Consider the following 19,590-nt stretch of genomic DNA (forward strand, 5'->3'; position numbering starts at 1 on the left):
GGGTGTCGCCCCCTTCCCCCCAGTTATGGGGAAAACTTTACGAGAGGCGCATGCCATTATTACTCCGCGGCAGATGTTAGGTGCTCTGAGTTTGCTGCGTTTTCGGTTTTTAGCTTCCTTCATGATGGTGGTGCACAGTGTTGCCGGAGTGAAATACCGCTCCCCCGCTAGCGCCAGAGCCATTTTGCAAGGGTTCTATTGTCTGGAACCAGAGGCGCCATTACTGTCTTTGCAATGAAGCTGTTAACGGCCCCCTCCACCCACACCTCTTTACTTCTGGTACCTCGTGGCCGTGCTCCGAGCCGTGAACAGATAGACCGGGCGATCAGCCGGCGCCCATCCGGCGTCGTGTGTTCATAGTGAAGGTTCTGTAAATGCCGTACTAATGCCCACATCATACCAAAACATTATAGCATGCTTAGCGCTAGAACAACGCCTGAAGTGTGCTGAGGTTCATTTACTTGCCATAATTATTCAGTTCACAGGGGAGTAGTAAGCATTTGGGAATTAAGTGCGTTGTCCGTAAATTGGCTTGCATATTGGAAGAGAGAGCATAAATTTTCAAACAAGTTATGCGAAATTCGACTCCTGAGACTACTTTATAAGCTTGGCGATTTGTATCTCGATTTGTACCATAGATAATTAGCAGCCGCAGTTTTAATGCAAATGACCCAGCCGCTAACGAAGCCATTTCTGCGACCTTATTAAGTTCATTAAAACAGTTGAGAAACTGGTCGTAACACCTCCATATTTTCCCACTAGTGTAAAGCTATGAGCTCATTAAGGTAATCTCCTAAGAATTGTGCCAAACCGAATAGTTTTGTGAACGATCGTAATTTAGCTTCCAGCAATTCTTTCATCCCATCCGTACTGGACAACACCCATCGTAAAAAAGTAAAGAAAAATTAAAAAAGTAAAGTAAAAGTAAAAAGTAAGTAAAAGTTGAAAAAGTAAAAAAGCAAGAAAAAAATAAAAACGCAAAATAAAAGTAAAAAAGTAAGTAAAAAAAAGTTAAAAATAAAAAAATGCATATAAATCGGGATTCAAGACACTATTGCCAGAGCTACTCTGCTCGTGTTATAATAAACCTGCAAATCATAAACACAGTTTCTCAGCTTTGGGGGGCATTCACGTCATGAATGAGTGAGTGTATGAAACTTTGAATTATCAAACGGTGATTTATTACCTTACAAAATGCACTTGTGCGTGGTTTGAGCGGTGCCCCCCCCCCCCCCCCCTGTTTCTTCGTGGTGAGTCGCATTCAACCAGGTTCCTCCTTTCTTCCAAAAACAGTGTGCCATCCTGTTTTCACCTTTAAAGTGCGATCCCCTTCCTCCTTGGCTGGTGGACGCTTTGGCTGAATCGTACTTGTTTTACCGCATGCACCCATGCTTACTCGTGACAGGAATGACGAAGCTGAACAGAGGTTGAGTATAGTACATTTTTTACTGTTTTTCAAGCCTGTTTTGTCGATAACCCAGAAACGACCAACAGACATCCCGTTCAACGTAAACAATCTTCAATAGCGACGAGAAAAAGTCGCTAAAAAATTAAGCAGGCTATGAAGGTACTGCGAGAATTCTCTTTTTTCCGTCGTGTGATCGAGCTGAATGCCATAAGGTACACCAAGGAAAAGACAAGAAAACTAAAAGTTATGATTCGATCTCTAATGCTGTTCAGAGCGTACAAAGACAAGTATTTTCACTGTTATGACCCATCCTACACTTAGCCTTTTTTCGTAAACGAGGACGCAAGCCAATGCACCGATGATACGGCAAGTTGCACAATGCAAAAAGGCGAGCAAAAAGTAGCAACGTGTGGTGCCCTTGCTGTTAAAGGTGGTGTTTCCCCTTTAGTGTAAGTAATGCACGCCAAAACTACACCAGAATGAGCTCATTCTGATTCTCGTCCCGGAAAAGGTTTGAGTTCTTATAGTACGATCATTTCTTTTCACCAACACAAACATATCTCCATAGCCAGCATCGCTTACATATTAGCGTCTTCAGGATTAAAAGATAACTACGGGGCACCTAAGCCTTCTCTTATGATGGCAGAATGCATGAGCATCGCATCTCACTCAGTTATGCCACTGAGTTTAGTGTCGCCGGGTTTTTAAGCGACTGAGTTGGGTGTTGCTGGGTGTACACGATGTCGCGGAACATGCAAAACGGCAACTGACCGGCCCTTTTTTCCTTCGCCCTTTTCCGTTTGTGCCTTCTCGTTTCTCTTCGTTACTATGACTTGGCCACAGTAACACCTTGGACAATCGCACTCATTACGCGTTTCTTTGGGCTTAACGTTAGGCAGCTCTAACGTTAAGTCTTACAATATGCCCAGCAACGCCAAACTCTTCATCCCTCGAGCTACGTGCACCGGTTGACGACGTCGTCCAGCAAGTTTCCTTTTTTTTTTCATCCATATCCTTTTTCCTTCAGCCGCATGACACGTCGGCACTAGGGCCGTCAGACCTGCATATACAAGGCCGGCAGGCCGATTCATACCCGTGTTCGTAACCCATGGGAATTTTAAGTGCAGAGCACTTTAGGGCCACGCCTTGTCGTCGTAGCTCGCTCGCTGGACCCAAGTACAGCCACACGGCGTTCCGTCGTCGCGGATGTCGTCGCGGATGTCGTCGCGGCGTAACCCAGAGGCTTCGAAAGCCAAGCGTTTACATAGTCATAAGCGTTCGAAACTGGTGAACCGCTGGCGCTTGTCATTAATCCCCCCCCCCCCCCCCACCACTGTTTAGCGCAAAGAAAACTGTAGGTACATTTGAGGCAAAATATACGTAACTAACCGGCAGCTCCCGTGTTCATTTAGTTAGGAACTTTCGTTTGGTTGTTTTTACGATAGTGAGCTAAAAAAAGTGGCAGTGCAACACCGGCAGCTGCATGAGGAAAAGGAAGCACAAAAAGCACAGAACTCCCGCTCGCGCAGTTTCAGGCAGGGGGCGCGCGAACACTGCGGAGGCGGGAAATTTGAATTGCATTGGGTGGTAGCAGTGAGCGGATAGCGGCGCTACGGCCCATTATGGCGAATCAATTCTCTGCACTTGCGACTGCTTTCACGTTGAGTGGAACGGCTTTAATTTTTTTACGGTAGCTTTCTGAGTTACTTATTTGCTACGCATATCTGTAGACGGCATGTTTTTTTCGCCAACTGAGCTTAGTAACGCTTGAGAAATGCTCACTCCTGCCCCAGGCGGACTTCATCTCCGGTGATTACCTTAAACGCGAGCATTATGGCTTGAGAGAGAGAGAATAACTTTAATTTGAATCCACTTCAAAAGGAGGATGTACAACTTCTCCTCTTCCTCAGGTGGCGGCCAGGAGCCCGTGGGCCCCAGCGGCACCCTCGGCCAGTTGGATCATTTTCTTCTGGATCTGGGGGTCCGTACTGAGCAGCGCGGTCTCCCAACTCAGCGGTCCCGTTATGCCGAGCGATGATAGGATCTTTTGTCGCTCCTTATATTCTTCTACCATCGTATTCGCGTCGTCTTTCCCTGAGTGTGGGGGATCAGCTTGTGCTATGTCATTTGACACCCTGTTATTGCCGGTTGGGCCCGAGCAGGCCCAGAGCATATGTGCGAGAAAAAAAACAGCACGAGTAATGCGTGTGTGTATGTTTTGTGCTCCTGACAGTAACGGTAGCTGTCTGACATATTCGGGAGCGTGTAACAAGAGGCCAGACAGCCAGATACGCAGGCATTTGAAACCTGAATTAAAAGCCAAAGAATCCTTCGTGCTGAAAACCAATTCAAGCCGCTTATTTTTCATGAAGACACGGCAAAACCACCAGTGAAGAAGGCGCGAACAGCAAACAGCTCCGGGTCTAAAGGCATCATAAAGTGGTTTTATCACTTTCCCAATACAAAAGGAGGAAAAAATGAATGCATCGTTTACAAAAAAAAAAGCAACTAAATAAGAAATCGAGACTCATACCCACGGGCAACGTCGTACGTTGGTTCTTCAAAAGTCATTATCCCGCAGAATACCGTGCCGGGAGCAAGCAAATATTGCTCATCGATTTTACTCCAGCAGAGGTAAGTGCATATAGTGCTTTATTATTATCATTCACATTTGTGGCTTAACTAATTACGCGTTAATATGAACTTTACAAGCCACGATTCGTCCTTGTGCGACATGTTGGTTTCACCCTCTAACACGGTAACAAAAACATTCTGATGCTTGTATTAGAACTACCATACCATTCAGCACATATTGCTCAAGCATAACAGCTGAATCGAGAACCTCGGCAACAGTGATTGTCCCTGTGTGTCCGTAACAATTTAGTCATTTTAAACAAATCGCGGATGACTGTGCAACGTCGTGATAATACTAAGTGTATCCGAATGCATAACAGCAATTAAAAAAAACGCCTTCTGCACATTATCAGTGCAGACTTCAATGGCCGACCGAGAAATGGGAGGTATTGAGCAATTAGAGCGTGAAGTGGGCTTATGCCTTCGGGGGCCTAAATACTCATTCCCATCAAAAATCTCGGTAGACATCAGGAAAATTTCAAAACGCTACAAAAATGAGGTGTGCGCCCGGCTATCTTTTGACACCCTTGTTTAAAATTCCACATGACGTTAAGCAGTACATTTTCGGTGTTTAGGCCCTGGAGTAGAAAACAGCCCGCCCAAGAGAGAATGAAGTAGACGCAGGTATGGGTAAAAGCGGCCCCTCGCTGCAGCGGTCGCGGTGAATCTTCCGAGTAAATCCGACGACCATTGGTGTCGAGGGTATCCGCCCTTCCTCGTTTGAGGCTGCCCGTCAGAGCTGCTGCGTTGAGTGACGTCGCGTTCTTCGTTCAGGTGCGGTATCCGTACTGCATGTCCTGGACGAAGCCTTCGTCCCGGTCGTACAGGCCCTGGCAGTACTTGGTGTTGTCGAAGGGCCCGTCCATGCCGCCGTACTCCTCGGGCAGGATGCTGGGCGGTAGGTGCCGGTGCAGGGAGCTCATGTCGGAGCCGTGAATGAGTATCTGCGAAGAGGGCGCGCAGGCCGGAGATTATTTCGCACCGGTTGAGTACCGACAAGTCGTACGCTCACTAAACCCTCGTTATATCACCCACGGGGAAGAAACTTGGAGGCTCACTAAAAGGGTTCAACTTAAATTGAGGACGACTCAGCGGGCAATGGAACGGAATATGATAGGTGTAACATTAAGGGACTAGAAGAGAGCACAGTGGGCCAGGGAACAAACGCGTGTTAAGGACATATTAGAAGAAATTAAGAAGGAGAAATGGACGTGAGTAGGGCGTGTAATGCGAAGGCAAGATAACCGATGGTCATTAAGGGTAACAGAGTGGATTCCTAGAGAAGGCAAGCGTGGCAGGGGGCGGCAGAACGTTAGATGGGCAGATGAGATCAAGAAGTTTGCGGGAATAAATTGGTCGCGGTTAGCCCAAGAACTGAATAATTGTAGATCCGTGGAAGAGGCATTTGCCCTGCATTGGGCGTAGATAGGATAATGATGGTGGTGGTGGTGGTGGTGGCATCTAATACCTCAAGACAGAAAACTGACTTCATTATAAGCGGTACTTCGTTAAAAGCGACTATGATTTACTTTTTATGCACTACAAGGGGATCGCGAAAAGCGTCGAGTAAGGTGATTTCGTTATAACTGGAGTTTATATTGTATACATTATTACGTCCTTGTTCCTTGATCTTTGGAAGCATAAATATTCTAAAACAGGCCCCAGCATTCGGAGCTTTCGCTACAAAGGGTTGTCCAAGCGATATCGGTAGTGCGTTACATTCTCATAATTTTTGCCGGACTTGCATACGGGTCAAACGGCGGGCTGTAAGTAAAAGAAGCGCGCGAGTGTCGACAAGGTGGCATTTCGCGCTTCCTTGCGACACGCAGCGGCACAATCGACGTGAATGAACATAGCACTGAGAAAGCAATAAACAGTAGAGGACCACGTGGATAGGGGGCCCCGTGGTACTCACCCTGTTGATGTTCTTGGAGGTGAGGAAGGGCTTGGCCAGAGAGAAGAACACGTTGAACACCGACGGCTGATACACCACGTGCACCGCCTTGAACCGCGCCGGGAGGCAGTCCTGAGTTCACCCGTGGAAACAGCAAGCAGGTCACACTCTGGCCAGCATTCGGACCAAGACTCATGCTTGGCTAAAGGTCTGTGTAATATGCGTGTTATTAATAGCTTGGTCCGCGTCTTATTATCTCCAGATGCACCCCATCAGCTGTGCGCCCACCCAGAAATGGACAAAATTTAATCTGTGAACATTCCCTTTGCCCATAGAGTGCGGTATCTGCCCTTCTTAAAATTATTAGTAAGTTCTAATAATTCCAGTGGGCCATGCGACATGTCAATAAAAAATAACCATTGGCCTTTGGAAGAACAGCAGTTAAAGGCACGTTTACAGAGACACACACACGCACTGGTCAGACGGACAGGTTAGTCCTTACACCCTCATCTGTTTTTTTGTTGTTGTTTTTTAATTACAGAATTTGGTCTCAAAACAGGTTTCTGTAAAGTAGTATGATGGCGGATCGTTCACCCACTCTCTAGATGGCCCCCCAAAAACACCCTTTGTGGCTCCTGAACGGCTCCTATTGCACACCCCGATCATGGTCGTATTAGAGTGTCCTCGCCACAACTTCAACTGTGCATACCGTGCTAAGTGAACCCTCGCAGTACAGTGAAGATTTTATATGAACCATCTTCCCCTACCCTTTTTCCCATGTCCCCCAACAGGGCCTATTGGCCTTTTCCTATAATAAGGTCATCCATTCCATTCCATTTCATTTGGCATAATTAAGTAACACTAGCAAGATTTTGAAGCTGCGGATCACCGCCATCCCAAGGGCATCTTTCGTTATCGCCAGCCACGCGAGTCCTCGGCACGCAATCAATAGGAACGCCTGGTGACAGAGAACGGTTCCGTTACCTTTGTCCTTTTCACCGGCCACGGTCACTATTTTCCATCATGGGAAGCTCCGTACTGCTGTCATCAGTGTGCGCACAAGGATAACCGTGGAATGCCGTAGCACTAAACCCCGACCGTTTCCATTCCCTTTCGGAACGGGTTCTTTGCTGAGATCGATCTCTCCTTGAGCCAAACAGTGTAAACAAACTTAGCATTACCATGGAACAGTATGCGCTCTGCAGCGCATCATTTTCCTTCTCGATCCGACTCTTCTTCCCTTGTCCCATATGACGTGCACTATACTTGGGTACAAGTTAAGGACGGCAACGGAAGTTGCTGATGTGGTTCGTCACTGCAGCCGGATGTTACTCCGCGCGGCGCAAGTAGTGCGTGACTGGGAATATCTTGAGCATGGCACGAGCCGTTTTCGTGATTTTTTAAATTTAATATCCCTTTAAAGACTGCAGCGACGACAAACAAACTACGTGAGAAAAGGCAGACGATATCACGCATTCATAAAAATCTCCTTTTAAAACGCGCGCGCCCGTTGACATCAGGGTCCGTCGCTTAGGCAAAGTGGTACCGTAAGTGGGCTACTGCCGTTCTCAACTTGCTCCCGAGCGCAGCTGTCAGCACTCGCCTGGAGCAGGTCGATGGTCTTGCGGACCTGCGAGATGGGGAAGGCAAGCAGGTGCTGGAGGCCCCAGCCGCGGCAGTCCAGGATGCAGACCAGCCCGTTGACCTGCACCGCCGGGTCCAGGCAGATGTCCTCCAGGCACAGCATGTTCGCCTTGCGCAGCTGGTAGTAGTCGTACTCGCACGGCTTCCAGCAGCCTGCCACCGCGGGTACACGAAGGTCGGCAAGGCGTGTTCGCGGCAACAACCGTCACTCATTAATTGGGCGCACTTTTCCTGGCGGCACGGCTTAGGAGAGCGCCCTATTGGCACTGGTAGCCGTGGATCACGAATAATTTCACTCCGGAAAGGCGGACACCAGAAAGGAGAGGGAGAAAAATCGTAAGAAAAAAATCCCGGGCACTCTCCACTAACGTGAAACCTGGGGCGGGGCAAAGCATGCAGTGCATGTGTATTCTTGGCGCCTTGGCGTTTTTGCCGACGGAGATGAAACCGTTGGGGGGTAGAGGTATGCAGCTTTGCTGTATAAGTCTCTTGTCTTTGAAGCACAAAGCTGTCTAGCGCGAGGCGTAAACGAGTGTTCTGGTGTTTTTTAGTACGCGTTACGTGCTAGCGCGAGGCGTGAACGAGTCTTCCGGTCATGACTACATGAGACGACGATTATGACGATGACAGGAGTCTCCAGACAGTCTCGGTTTGGAGTCGTCGCCAAATGTGTGCGTCGGCCACACTTAGGGATGGATGTGGGAACGGTAGGGACCTGCGGGAAGCCCGGTAGTGATGAAGGATGTCGGAGTAGTTTTGTGAGAGGGGGTGCAGGACCGGATGGCCCTGAGTGGTTCGTCTTCTTCCCCTTCTGGAAATGCCCAATGGGTAAGGTTGCGGACAAGGGGCAAGTGCCACCTCATTCCCAGTCAGGGCTGGGATCCATACAATGTGGGTCTATGGCAGTTCTGGTCGTTTATGGAGGATGGTCGCTGCAAGGCCAGTGACATTTCCCGTTGCATACCGTCGGCAGGCTGTCTCTGAGTCGGTAAGCACTTAAGGTTGGAGGCCGGGGCGTGCACCGCCGCTAAGGCGATGGCCGCTTCTTCAGCTGTATAGTACTTGTAGAGCCGGTAAGAAATGTTGCTGTTGCCATTGTGCTGCCATTCGCCCTAACAACCGCAGCCGCATGTGCATGTCGGAAGCGGTAGCTCGCGGCGTCCGTGTACCATGCTTAGGGGTCTAGAATAAACAGGAAGTAAAACAGAGCTTCCGACCCTCCGCGCGCAGACTGCGCCTCGTGCGAGCATATACGTATAGGTGGGGGGGGAAGGGGGAAGGGAAGCGCGCCAGTCATGATTTCCACACTACGGAGGAGCAGGATGCTTCTCTGAAAGACACGCTCCGAGCGTTGCTTCATGAGATACTCAGAGCAACGCGGCCGACCAGTCATAGCGTTCACCCTACGTTGTGGTTCCGTGGCCACTGTTCGCGGCGCTTGCCTGCTTGACGACTATGTGGAGCGCCGGCACATCATCATGGGAAGAAAAAAAAATGAAGGAAGCTCACTCTTACGCGTAAGAGTTGAATGTAGCGAATCTGCGCAACCTTCACGATCACCACGAAGGGTTCAGTCCACGATTTCAGCCGATTTGATTCTTCTTCGCTGCCGCGACGACCTTTACTCCATCGTTGTTGCTATAAATCTGAGCTTCTTCCATTTTTTTGGATGTGATAATCATAGAACGTCACCTTGGAGGGGCGTACGCTATGACATGTCTTTCTCGTTCCGATGAAGTGTTGACACGATTACGGCGAACGCTGGAGTTCGTTTTTTTTTTTTTTGACACCTGCGGGGGGAGGGGGCGACCCCCATTTCCTGAACAACTGCATAAGTATCAAGTCTTCGTACGCCGTCGCTGAAATCAGAATTATTCTGCCGGGCTAAAACAACTCGAAACGACGGCGAGATTTTCGCCGGCGATGGCAAACAGGGGAGGACCAGGGCCAACGGAGCAGCAAGAAAGCCATTGCAGCTACAGCACAAGAAATGGTGAACGCAAGCGTTCAAACAACCGGGAAACGATTGTCGCGGTGAGCGCCCGCTTGTGGAGAGAAGGCCAGGGGAGAGCAGAGGAACCGAGGTACCCACAGGAAGTGGTCAGACGGATGAGAAACCAGGTCCTCCGTGATTGCGAAAGGAGGAGGCGGAGGGGCAGCATTTTCCTCTGTTTGATTCTTAATGTCGCCTGCCGGCAGACTCGGCCGGAGAAAAGCCGGCGACTGACTACACGGGGGCCGCGGCGATCCGCCTGACACGACGACCTAGTTAGAAGACTAACCGATCCGTGCTGACGACGGCTCTGCGTGTAGAAGCCTCTTTCTCCTCTTTGATACTCTTCTTCTTGTTGCATCCCCCCCCCTCCCTCCTCTAAGTGTCGTTTCAACTTGGCGAAAGCGAGCCCGCTCTCGACGTCGTGAGCCGGCGAAAGCCATCGGAGAAAGGCCTTAAAGGCCAACTGCACTCAAATTTCACCTCGGCCAAATTTATTTTTAATACGTAGTAAGTACCCCCAAATAAGCTGGGACACAAGTGGTAGCCCCGTGAAACGCCTCGTTAATCAGTCAGAAGCGTTTAAAAAAGCTCCGCCGCAGACCACTCTGCACCTGCCGGCGGATCGCGTAAACAGGCATGACGCGCCTCTGACGTTCCAGCCTACGGTGGCTTTTTCCTCTGGCCAGCCACGCAGCGGGAGAACCGGTCGAGCTCTGCCCGTGCGCGCTTAGAGCTTAGAACTGGTGACCGTCCGGCCGCTCGCTGGACGGCTGCAACGTCACTGCAATGGCCGCGCTCTCCTCGGTTTCGGTTTCAAAATCTCCGATTTTTGCTGGCCGCTTGCGGCGTCCACGTGCGTATTTCAGCTGTTGTATTTTGCATGTTGCTTTCTTTTTAAGCATACTATACGGAAATAGGGTTTTCAAGAAGTCGAAATTTTGAGTGCAGTTGGCCTTTAATCGCAAAGCAAACTCGCCTTCGAGGTCCCACATGAACAGCGCCGCCTTCTTTGCTACAGTCGTTTGCGCGGCCCGGTTCCGCCTTCAACTGTAGACGCCGGGTGTGCCCTAGAAGTTTGTACTACGTCAGCTTTGTAGTCCCGCAGCGCTGGCTGTGGTTTACAATGCGTCGAATGTCAACATGGGCGCTTGTGTTGTGTGTCTGGCACTGTTATGGCTAGCGTAACAACAAAGGCACCCCCATTTTTAAAATATTTTTTTCACTCGAACTGTGCGTTGAGAGAAATGTACACATGAACCTTGTGACTGCAGCGATTCGCTCTGTTTGAGTTCTATGCTCATCTGAAGACAATTGGCGTCTTTGTTGATTTATATGCCTTCTTGTACGTGTAGACTCGAAAAGATTTTCAGATGCCTAGTTTACTTTACAGATCACGGGATTACGAGCGTCGTCCTCAACAACGCGGTGCATTTTTCAGTCGTTTCTTCTAGCCTTAGCGACATCAGACGAGGAGCAGGTAGTAAAATGATTGCTTCATGGGGTAACCGGCATTTTCTTGTGCAAACTACTGCATCAAACTGCCAGAGAAGCAGCCCACACAAGAGATTATTGTAAAGTTTCTGAAGAATCGACAGTCCCAACAACGTTGCATACTAACATCAATGTATGCTGAAGTTCTTTTGTGCCGTGTAAACTTCCAAAGTATAAACATACGTGCAACTTTGGATGTTCCGACCAAGACATGCGGCATTCTGGATAGCGTGTTAACCTGCCGTGGCAGCTGGCTCTACCCGCACTGCACGTGCTCCAATTTCGTCCACTCCAACGGCTTTACGGGATTTATAGTACAGAGATCGTCGGCTGTGCACCTGTTCTGTTTGTTAAAAAATTACAGCAACGAAATAAAGAGCCGGTGACACTCACATAATGTGTGTCGTTGTGTTTTGCTTGAGTGGTTTCAGCGGTCCATACCGCGCTGAAAGTCGAGTTTTCGCATGTCGCATAAGGGCGAGCTTTCCGCAATGTATATCAACCACCTAGAGCACTGGGAAACCCTGCTGCACAGCTCTGATCCTCTAACGCAGCTACGCCTTGTCCAGATGGCCGAAGAAGCCGCCAGGGACCAAGATCTTCTGGCTGACTAACGCGGCAAAGAGAGTCCAAGCTCTCTACTTCTGGGCAAATAAAGTTATTTCTCTCTCTCTCTCTCTCTCTCTCTCTCTCTCTCTCTCTCTCTCTCTCTCTCTCTCTCTCTCTCTCTCTCTCTCTCTCTCTCTCTCTCTCTCCGCAATGTTTGTTTCCCGTTGACATCGCGACGTTAATGTTGGGCTCGGGCAGTCCTTTTCCTGGTGGGACACAGGAGGCACAGCAAACCTGTAGTTGGCATTTAAGAGCGAAAGCTCTATTACTCCTGCTACAGTTTATTAGTCATATTAGTCCCGCAATGTTATATTAGTCCTGCAATGTTAGTCCTGCAATGTTAGCTCTATTACTCCTGCAATGTTTGCTTCCCGTTTACATCGCGGCGTTGACGCTGAGCTTGTGCAGTTCTTTTCATGGTGGGACACAGGAGGCACAGCAAACCTGTAGTTGGCATTTTAGAGCGAAAGCTCTATTACTCCTGCTACAAACTCGGAAAACGTGTCGTATCTTCAGCCTGACCCACAAGCTCAGCCAAGGTCAAGCCAGCGCCTCGTGCGGTTGCGCGGAGTGAGAGCGCTTAATCGCTCGTTCGTTCCAGTGGGAGAGGCGTGGAGAGGAGGGTGTGGGAGTCAGGGCGAGCCGCCATCGGAAAATGATACGAAGAGACGCTGGCAAGCCTACAGCGCCGAGCAGCGTCTGTGTCTTGTCTTGCGGTGCAGTTTTGTGCGCGTTCAATGCGCGCTCTCGGTGCTAAAAACCGAGCCATCGCTCGACAAACTAGGTTTAACCACGGCAAATGTCCGGAACGTACCTATCCTGAGGACGAATATGGGCCTTCCCTCGGGGTCCCTGTGGGCGAGGCGCATCTGTCCGTTTGCCTGGTACACGTGCCGGAGCTTGGAGGGACGCAGACCCTGGAATATCTCCGGGGACTCGCGCCGGTGCCGGTAGTAGTTGCGTATGGTCCGCAACGCCACGTCCACCTTGAACTTCTTTGTGCGCAGGAAGCGCAGCAGGAACTCGTCGTCCATGCGGGAATACAGGTTCGGCTCGTCTGAGATCAAGACAGGCGACATGCTTAATAACCGAAAGGCGGCCACGTAGAGTGGGACCCAGCAGCCTTTTCGTTACCTCCGGATCTTAGACGCATTATGTAAGCCCCGAATGAATTTTTAAAAACGTAAAAGTTGGGGGAAAGCCCGCACCGGCAAGCTATCGGAAGCATCTTATTTGAAAGTAAATTTTCAGATGTTTATTGAAATAAAAACCCTGAGTCGCTTGCTAGTACTTCATACCCCCCCCCCCCCCCCCCCCCCTTCCCGGGTAGCGAGAAGTTATGGTTCACGGTGCGTATGGGTCAGAAATAGCAGGGGTGAAATACTTGGTTGGTATATAAAATGCAGAAAAAAGCGGCTCTGAGTCCCCAAAAAATTTGTTAGAAGAGACAAGCAGAAACTTAGCAAAACAGACAGAGAAAAATACCAAAATGCAAATACATTTGCGCACGAAAAACCCACACATGCATAAACTCTTCCGTTCCCCGGGGTCAACTCACAAATGTCTGGCCAGTTGAGCAATTAGGGTTCACATCTCAGAACTGGAGCTGCTGTGTCCGTCGAATCACATTCCGCGCGCCGTCCGCATCGCCCATCCTATCGCCTCCGAAAAGTTGATTGATTGATTGATTGTAGGGTTTAACGCTCCGACGCAACGCAGGCGATGAGGCGCGCCGTAGTGGAGGGCTCCGGATTAATTTTGACCACCTGGGGATCTTTAACGTGCGCCGAAATCTCGTACACACGGGCGTTTTTGCTGCCTCCGAAAAGTTGCAACGGTTCCACTCTGCGAGGCACCACCACTTGAGGAAGATCCCGCCAGTGGCGTCTCCAGCCTCTCGACGCTCAGCGTTGCCTTTCAGCTAGGAACCATGACGTTGAAAGTAGACAGCGGCGCGAAATTTGCAACTGCCATCGCCAAGCCCCCCCGACCGAAACGAGAATTACTGGCAATGTATACTCGGGAAGCGACAGCGCACAAATCTTCATGCAGCTTGCGGAGCAGCCCCACCGCACCACCGGCTTCTTATTGGTACTAGAACCCTGAATATATCCGCATGTTTATGAATGCTTCTGGCAGACAGCCGTCTATGTACCCGCCTCGGGTCATCAAGTCACTCTACTCGGGCTAAATAACTGACCCTGCGATGACACTTTGGCTGAGTGTCATGTAGAACGCAGAGAACGCCGTCCACTGACCCTGTATGAGGTTCCGCAGCTTCTCGAGGCACAGGTCCTTCTTGCGGGCGTCCTCTCCCAGCTGCTCGGCGGCCATCTTCTGCAGCTCATCGGACAGCGCCCCGCCGACGAGGCCGCCATCTTGGTTCGAAGGCGCCACGATCCGAGTGCCCGCCATGCGAACTCCCACCGCGGCTGCGCCAGGGAAGGGAACGCGTTACGCTGACGTGTGCGGGAACAAAAACCATTTGCAGAGTTTCGACGTACCAGAAATAATTGATTGCGGGAACGTTTATCCGTTCGCGTTGTCACCTCCCGATTGCGTGTGCAGCACCCGAAGCCAGGACGAAGCACAAGGATACGGCGTTATGCGTAAATGGGTTATTACGCGGTGAAACGCCCTGCTATGTTTACTGGCTTTGATCGGCAACTTCAAACTTCAGGTTTTTCTCAGTGACGTTCAGTCATTGTAAATGCTGCCATCTCTAGGTGCATGCTCCCAAAAATATGTACGTCGATACACCCTTGTTACGTCATATTATTGCACAACAATCAGGTAATTTAACATCTCTCATTTTAAAGACCAATTCTTCAGTAATGGCGGCCACGTTTCCCGTTGGATTAAATTGTCGCGAGTCGTGACGCATGTGAATGTGCCTTAGTTAAGAAGTGGTATTTTGTCTTCATGGTCCGTTAAGCATCGATTATAAAACTCTCCCAACAGAAATGTTCTCCATTACAACTAATAAAAAGGCAAAAGATATGTCACACGTCAAGAAAATTGCCACGTAATCCTCCGTTTTCTATACAGCAAAAAGGGAAGGAAAATGCTTCAGTCCTTTTTGCAACCCTTATGAAGTAGTGTTTACTGGTCCAGGTTGAATTCAGACAATAAATAAAAATATTAAGCTTCACGAAGTGAACCCGTATTTCGCGTGAGCATACTTCCTTGTATCGACTGTAATTGTTTACCTAGTTATTTTCTTATTGCTTACTTGCTTGCTCATATACCTATGAGTTGAATCTTCAGGGTTAGGGCGTATACACCCACCTGTAAATGTGTAGAGTTATTACACCGAAGCTGTATATGTCTAATTTTCTAGTCCTCGCGCCCGTGTGGAACGTAAACTCAACGTGCGGGACGGAAACTTGGGGATTTGTGTTCAGCGTATGGAGAAATGCATAAAAATCAACAAAATGTCTTAGGGCCTACATGGTTTGACATAAAATGTCTCACATTGTCATTGTAAAGGTGTCTTCCCAGCAAAGCATTTGTGTTTAGATGTGAAGCCGACCAAAAAAAATCGGTGTGAGCTTGGTCTTTGCCAGCTGGCTTTCCCACATTGCGTGTTTCGCAGTGAAGCACTGACGTCTATGGAGGGAGTATGTTCCACTTCATATTCGTCTCGCCCGCCGCCACCTCTTCCCCTAGTCGTGTACACTGCTTGCCACAACGGGGTCTATCTCCTCCCTGTCATTTTTATGCGTTCATTTGGGAGTGGGGCGCGCACGCACAACCAGGCTTCGCGCTCACCGATGCAATACCCGCTGTGCTGGTGGGAGATTTCAACGTCGGCGTCTTTCGGCCCAACGCCCCCTGACTGCTTCCCTCCGCGGTCGAGCGGTTTTGTTTGGTGTGTTGCACAGACAGTAAGATGCGTACGACGCAGGAGGAAGACGAACAGCTCCATGTTTGTCCCCTAGGATAAAGTTTTAGTCCTTCAAAGCTTTTCTACGCTCAATCGCAAATTACAAACAAACGTGTTTTGTTCCGTGCCCTCCTTGCACTGCGCCCACCTTCGCTGGTGATCCGTCTTCACAGAGTGTAAGGGCGCTGAGTTTTAAAGGTTTCACACCTCAACAGCAACGTTATTTCTCGGCTTGCTTCACACACCCGCGACGGGAACAATCAAGGGGAGGATATGCGCTCACATGTAAAGATTGGCGTCCGTAAAGAAAAATAGGCAAAAGAAATGAAATACGAATTACACGGCAAAATATAAAGAGCGGGAGGGAATCAAGAAGGCAAAGAATATAGCTTTCCACTCAGCAGAAAAAAAAAAGGATGGAGACTTGCCATAAATATGGCACTGAGAATGTCGGGAAGAAATAAGAAAAAAGAATTTAGATACTCGTGGATGCAAAAACTCGGAAAGTACGTGTTCGCTCGTGTTGTTAAGACTACTACCGTCAATGAGTACTTAAAGTTGCCTATGTTTGGTTGACCACCGGCCGCGTTTCTTATCACACAAACACATTGTTAGAACCAAATAACCTTATCATTTCCACTCTCGGTCCTGCCACATGGACATTCAAATGAAACTGAACCAAGCAAGGCAGTTAGGTGAAATGATAACATGGGACATAAAAAGAACTATTAAAGAACTATTTAAAAATCAAAGGGATGGATTCGAAGAAAATATTAGTCCATTCCTTCCCTGTTTGTGATATTTTATCTAACGTGGAAGTAAGGAAGACGTCCTTTACCTGATAGACTTGCTCAATAGGAGTCTGTGCACAGACAGCCGGGCGGATAGAGTGAATTGGCTGCAGTCAACGAAGCGTTCGTAAGGAGATGTGATTTTCGGCACGGATGCATTGATTGAATGGTAGAGGGCGAGGGGTTGGCGAGGAAGTGAAAAGCGTGGAGTCGCCGCTAAGATAAAGTGGATCGAGTATATAATATTGCGTAACAGCGAACGCGGCAAGCTCCAGGCGAAGCGCTTAAATGCCCGACGAAGATAAAATAATAGACAAGTGAAAGGAATGAAAACAAGGCGCAGGTGAATTCGGAAGGCAACGACCGAAACGAAAATTCGACTGCTGCTTGAACACGTTGTGTCAAGGCGTTCAGGCGACGCCCGTGCCGCCCTCGCGCTTTATTGGTTCGATATCTGAAGTGACATCGCGATATGATGAAGTATAAGGACACGATCGCTATCGCGAGCGTCCTTCGGCTTGCGCCTTGAGCTGATTCCGACGCCGCTGCAGCACGCGTTAGTTCAACGTCCTTTTGCGGCCGCTCGGAGTAAATATTGGATAGGCTAAACGCTACAGTGCGGAGTTCACGCGAAAAAATATGTGTACAGGACGAGCTTCCAGGTAACGTTTAAGCATTTCTTTTTACGCGAGCCACTTCATACACACGAAACACACTGAACGCTAATATTTCCCCCTCACCCATTACATCCTGCAAAGAATTCTTGTTTCTAAGTGTACACGTTGTTCCACCAATCCACCAATTTCTCTGCCACAAAACGGACGGTTTTCCAAATTGCGTATTGATATCACTTAGCACATTACTTCAGCACAAATGCACTGGTCTGCGTTGTAACAGCTAACCGCTTTCGCTAACCTTGTGTGTGAGACTACGAGATAAGGCTATTGTTTGCTATTCACGGGGTGTCTCTGTGGGTAAACAGCGCCATGTCTATGTAATACGCTGTATACTGAAATAGATTACTCGCATTCACATTGAAACAAAAAACTTGTTAACGTTATAAGGAGTATTCCGAAAAGGCTACCTAAAAACTGCCTAAGCTTTGGCCGAACGGCTGAATCGAGTGACAGACGGACGGACGGACGGACTGACGGACGGACGGATGGACGAACGGACCTCAATTTCCGCATTCAGGTAACCCAAGAAAGGCTGTCGTTTTTAAGAAGGACACGAAGCATCAGAGCACCTTGAGTTTTACAGCAGCGGCTTATTTTCCTATAGCCCGTACGACCGCACCTCCGCAATGCCGACACTTCTGCAGCCCCCTCCTTATATTTTGACAGCAATTGTTTCTGATGCCAGCATAACCGTATCTCTGAGTGCTGCTTGTACAACCCTACTTGGAGGGACTCTTGACAAAAATCTGACATCTGACGGCCGCATAAATTCGCTTACTTTCGGCTCTCGCGTCCTTATTAAAACCGGCTACTTTCTCGTAAAATTCTTGTTTTACGGCTTTTATACTGCTCATTTATTCGCAGCCATCTTACATATTGCTTGTCATATTCGGGTAGTACGTATAATGCCTGCCCAACTCCGCTTCACTGTCTTCGAAATCAAGCCATTCGTTTATTCATCCAATTATCATCAACCCCTTTCCCAGCACATTTATTTCATTTCATTTCATTTATTGAAACCTTAAGGGCCCGGAGGCATTACATAAGGCATTTCATAAGGCCTTACATTTACCCTCCCTTCCAAGGTTCTTGCACCCCGTCACTTGAACATGACCTCAGATTATCTGCATTTATGTTCGTATAAGTATTAACACTTACGTCCACACGGGTTGTGCTTTGATCGGATGCGATTGTTAAACAGATGCGTTAATACCAGATATTCGGAGCAACATGATATATAACCACCGATGGTTAGAACTACCTACTGAAAACAAACGCTGTTTTTTTTTTCTGCTTCACTTTGGTATCCCCCCCCCCCCCTTCCCCTTAAAAAATGTCTCAACGAGCAATGGGGGTGCGGTAAAGAATTGCTTACTTGGTACATTTTGTATTCAAGCTATGGGCGTCCGTTTTTTTTTTTTTTTTTTTTTTTTTTTTAGGTTTATACCCTAACTCGTCTGCATACTCGGTTTTACTTTGCCTTCACTGCCGATTCGATAAGGGAGGAGCAAACCGTATACTCTACGTGATATGTTTGTAAAGTACTTATTGTACATATTTCCAATATCTGTTTAAATCTGTTATAACTGTTTGCAGTTCTTTTTTTTTTTCCTTCGTCTTTCTATCTGCAACCACTGCACTATATATAACTGCCTTTTAAATGAAATATTTCGTATGCGTTATTGAACAGAAGGTACCCCTGTTCTTTTTTCTTCGCGGTACCCCTTCTGTAATATCGGCGTAAGTGATGCAGAAAACTGCAGACAAATGAATGGCAATGTCAACAATTTTAATTCACGCAAAGGTTGGTCACAAAAAGCTGAAGTATTACCCAGCATATTTACCAACTCATATTTACCAACTCATTCCGCGTCCACCTGGGTGCATAAGCTCACTGTAGAGGTGATCTTAACGTAGTACGTCTAAGCACCTAATTAAAAAAAAAACAGTCGACTTGACTTTGATCCCCCTGTATATGTGTGCATATATAGAAAATAAGGGTTGGCAGTCAAGAAAACCTCGGAAAGCAAAGGGGAGGTTGTGGTGGGTCATAGAAAGAGATGAAGAATTTTTTGAGGCAGAAAGAAAGTGGTGAATATATATATATATATATATATATATATATATATATATATATATATATATATATATTGCATTTGTCTCGTGACGTGTTACAGACGCACGACCGGTCCGGCTACACTCTATCGTGCACGACGCACGAGAGCGAACGCTAGGGACGAAAGGGGTCGACGTCGTCGTCGTCGAACTGTCGACCCTTATATGCTCCCACTCGCGTCTCTGTGTCCCCTTGTTTGGATATACACGTTCGCTCTCGACAGGCTCGCCCGAGCGGGGGTCACGCTGCGCCGTTTCCTTTTAAAGGTCGCCGACCTCGACTCGGCAGACGTCGGTGGCTGGAGCCGGCAGAGGCGCCTTCAGCGAGACCTCCCGACCGCTCCGTTTGGCGTCTTACTCAATGACCGGGGCTGCTGTGCCCAAGGTTACGGGTGCGATCTCGACCGCGGTGGCCGCTTTTCTGGCGGAGCGTGGAAAACCGAGA

General features: G+C 48.5%; 1 protein-coding gene across 1 annotated transcript in view; it reads right to left on the reverse strand.

Moving 5' to 3' along the window:
• Positions 1-3,902: 3,902 nt before the first annotated feature.
• The window catches only part of LOC144174796 (alpha-tocopherol transfer protein-like), a 28,176-nt gene continuing 12,488 nt past the window's right edge, over positions 3,903-19,590 (reverse strand). Inside the window, exons 2-6 of the mRNA XM_077703688.1 lie at positions 13,935-14,108; positions 12,491-12,733; positions 7,540-7,733; positions 5,958-6,068; positions 3,903-4,986 (exon numbers count right to left, since the gene is read on the reverse strand). Of these exons, the coding sequence (XP_077559814.1) occupies positions 4,813-4,986; positions 5,958-6,068; positions 7,540-7,733; positions 12,491-12,733; positions 13,935-14,091 (879 nt within the window). The 5' untranslated portion in view covers positions 14,092-14,108 and the 3' untranslated portion in view covers positions 3,903-4,812. The remainder of the gene's footprint in view (positions 4,987-5,957; positions 6,069-7,539; positions 7,734-12,490; positions 12,734-13,934; positions 14,109-19,590) is intronic.

This window comes from Haemaphysalis longicornis, unplaced genomic scaffold (assembly GCF_048455015.1).
Source record: "Haemaphysalis longicornis isolate Haplotype H1 unplaced genomic scaffold, Haemaphysalis longicornis Haplotype H1 scaffold_3, whole genome shotgun sequence".
Classification (NCBI taxonomy): domain Eukaryota; kingdom Metazoa; phylum Arthropoda; class Arachnida; order Ixodida; family Ixodidae; genus Haemaphysalis; species Haemaphysalis longicornis.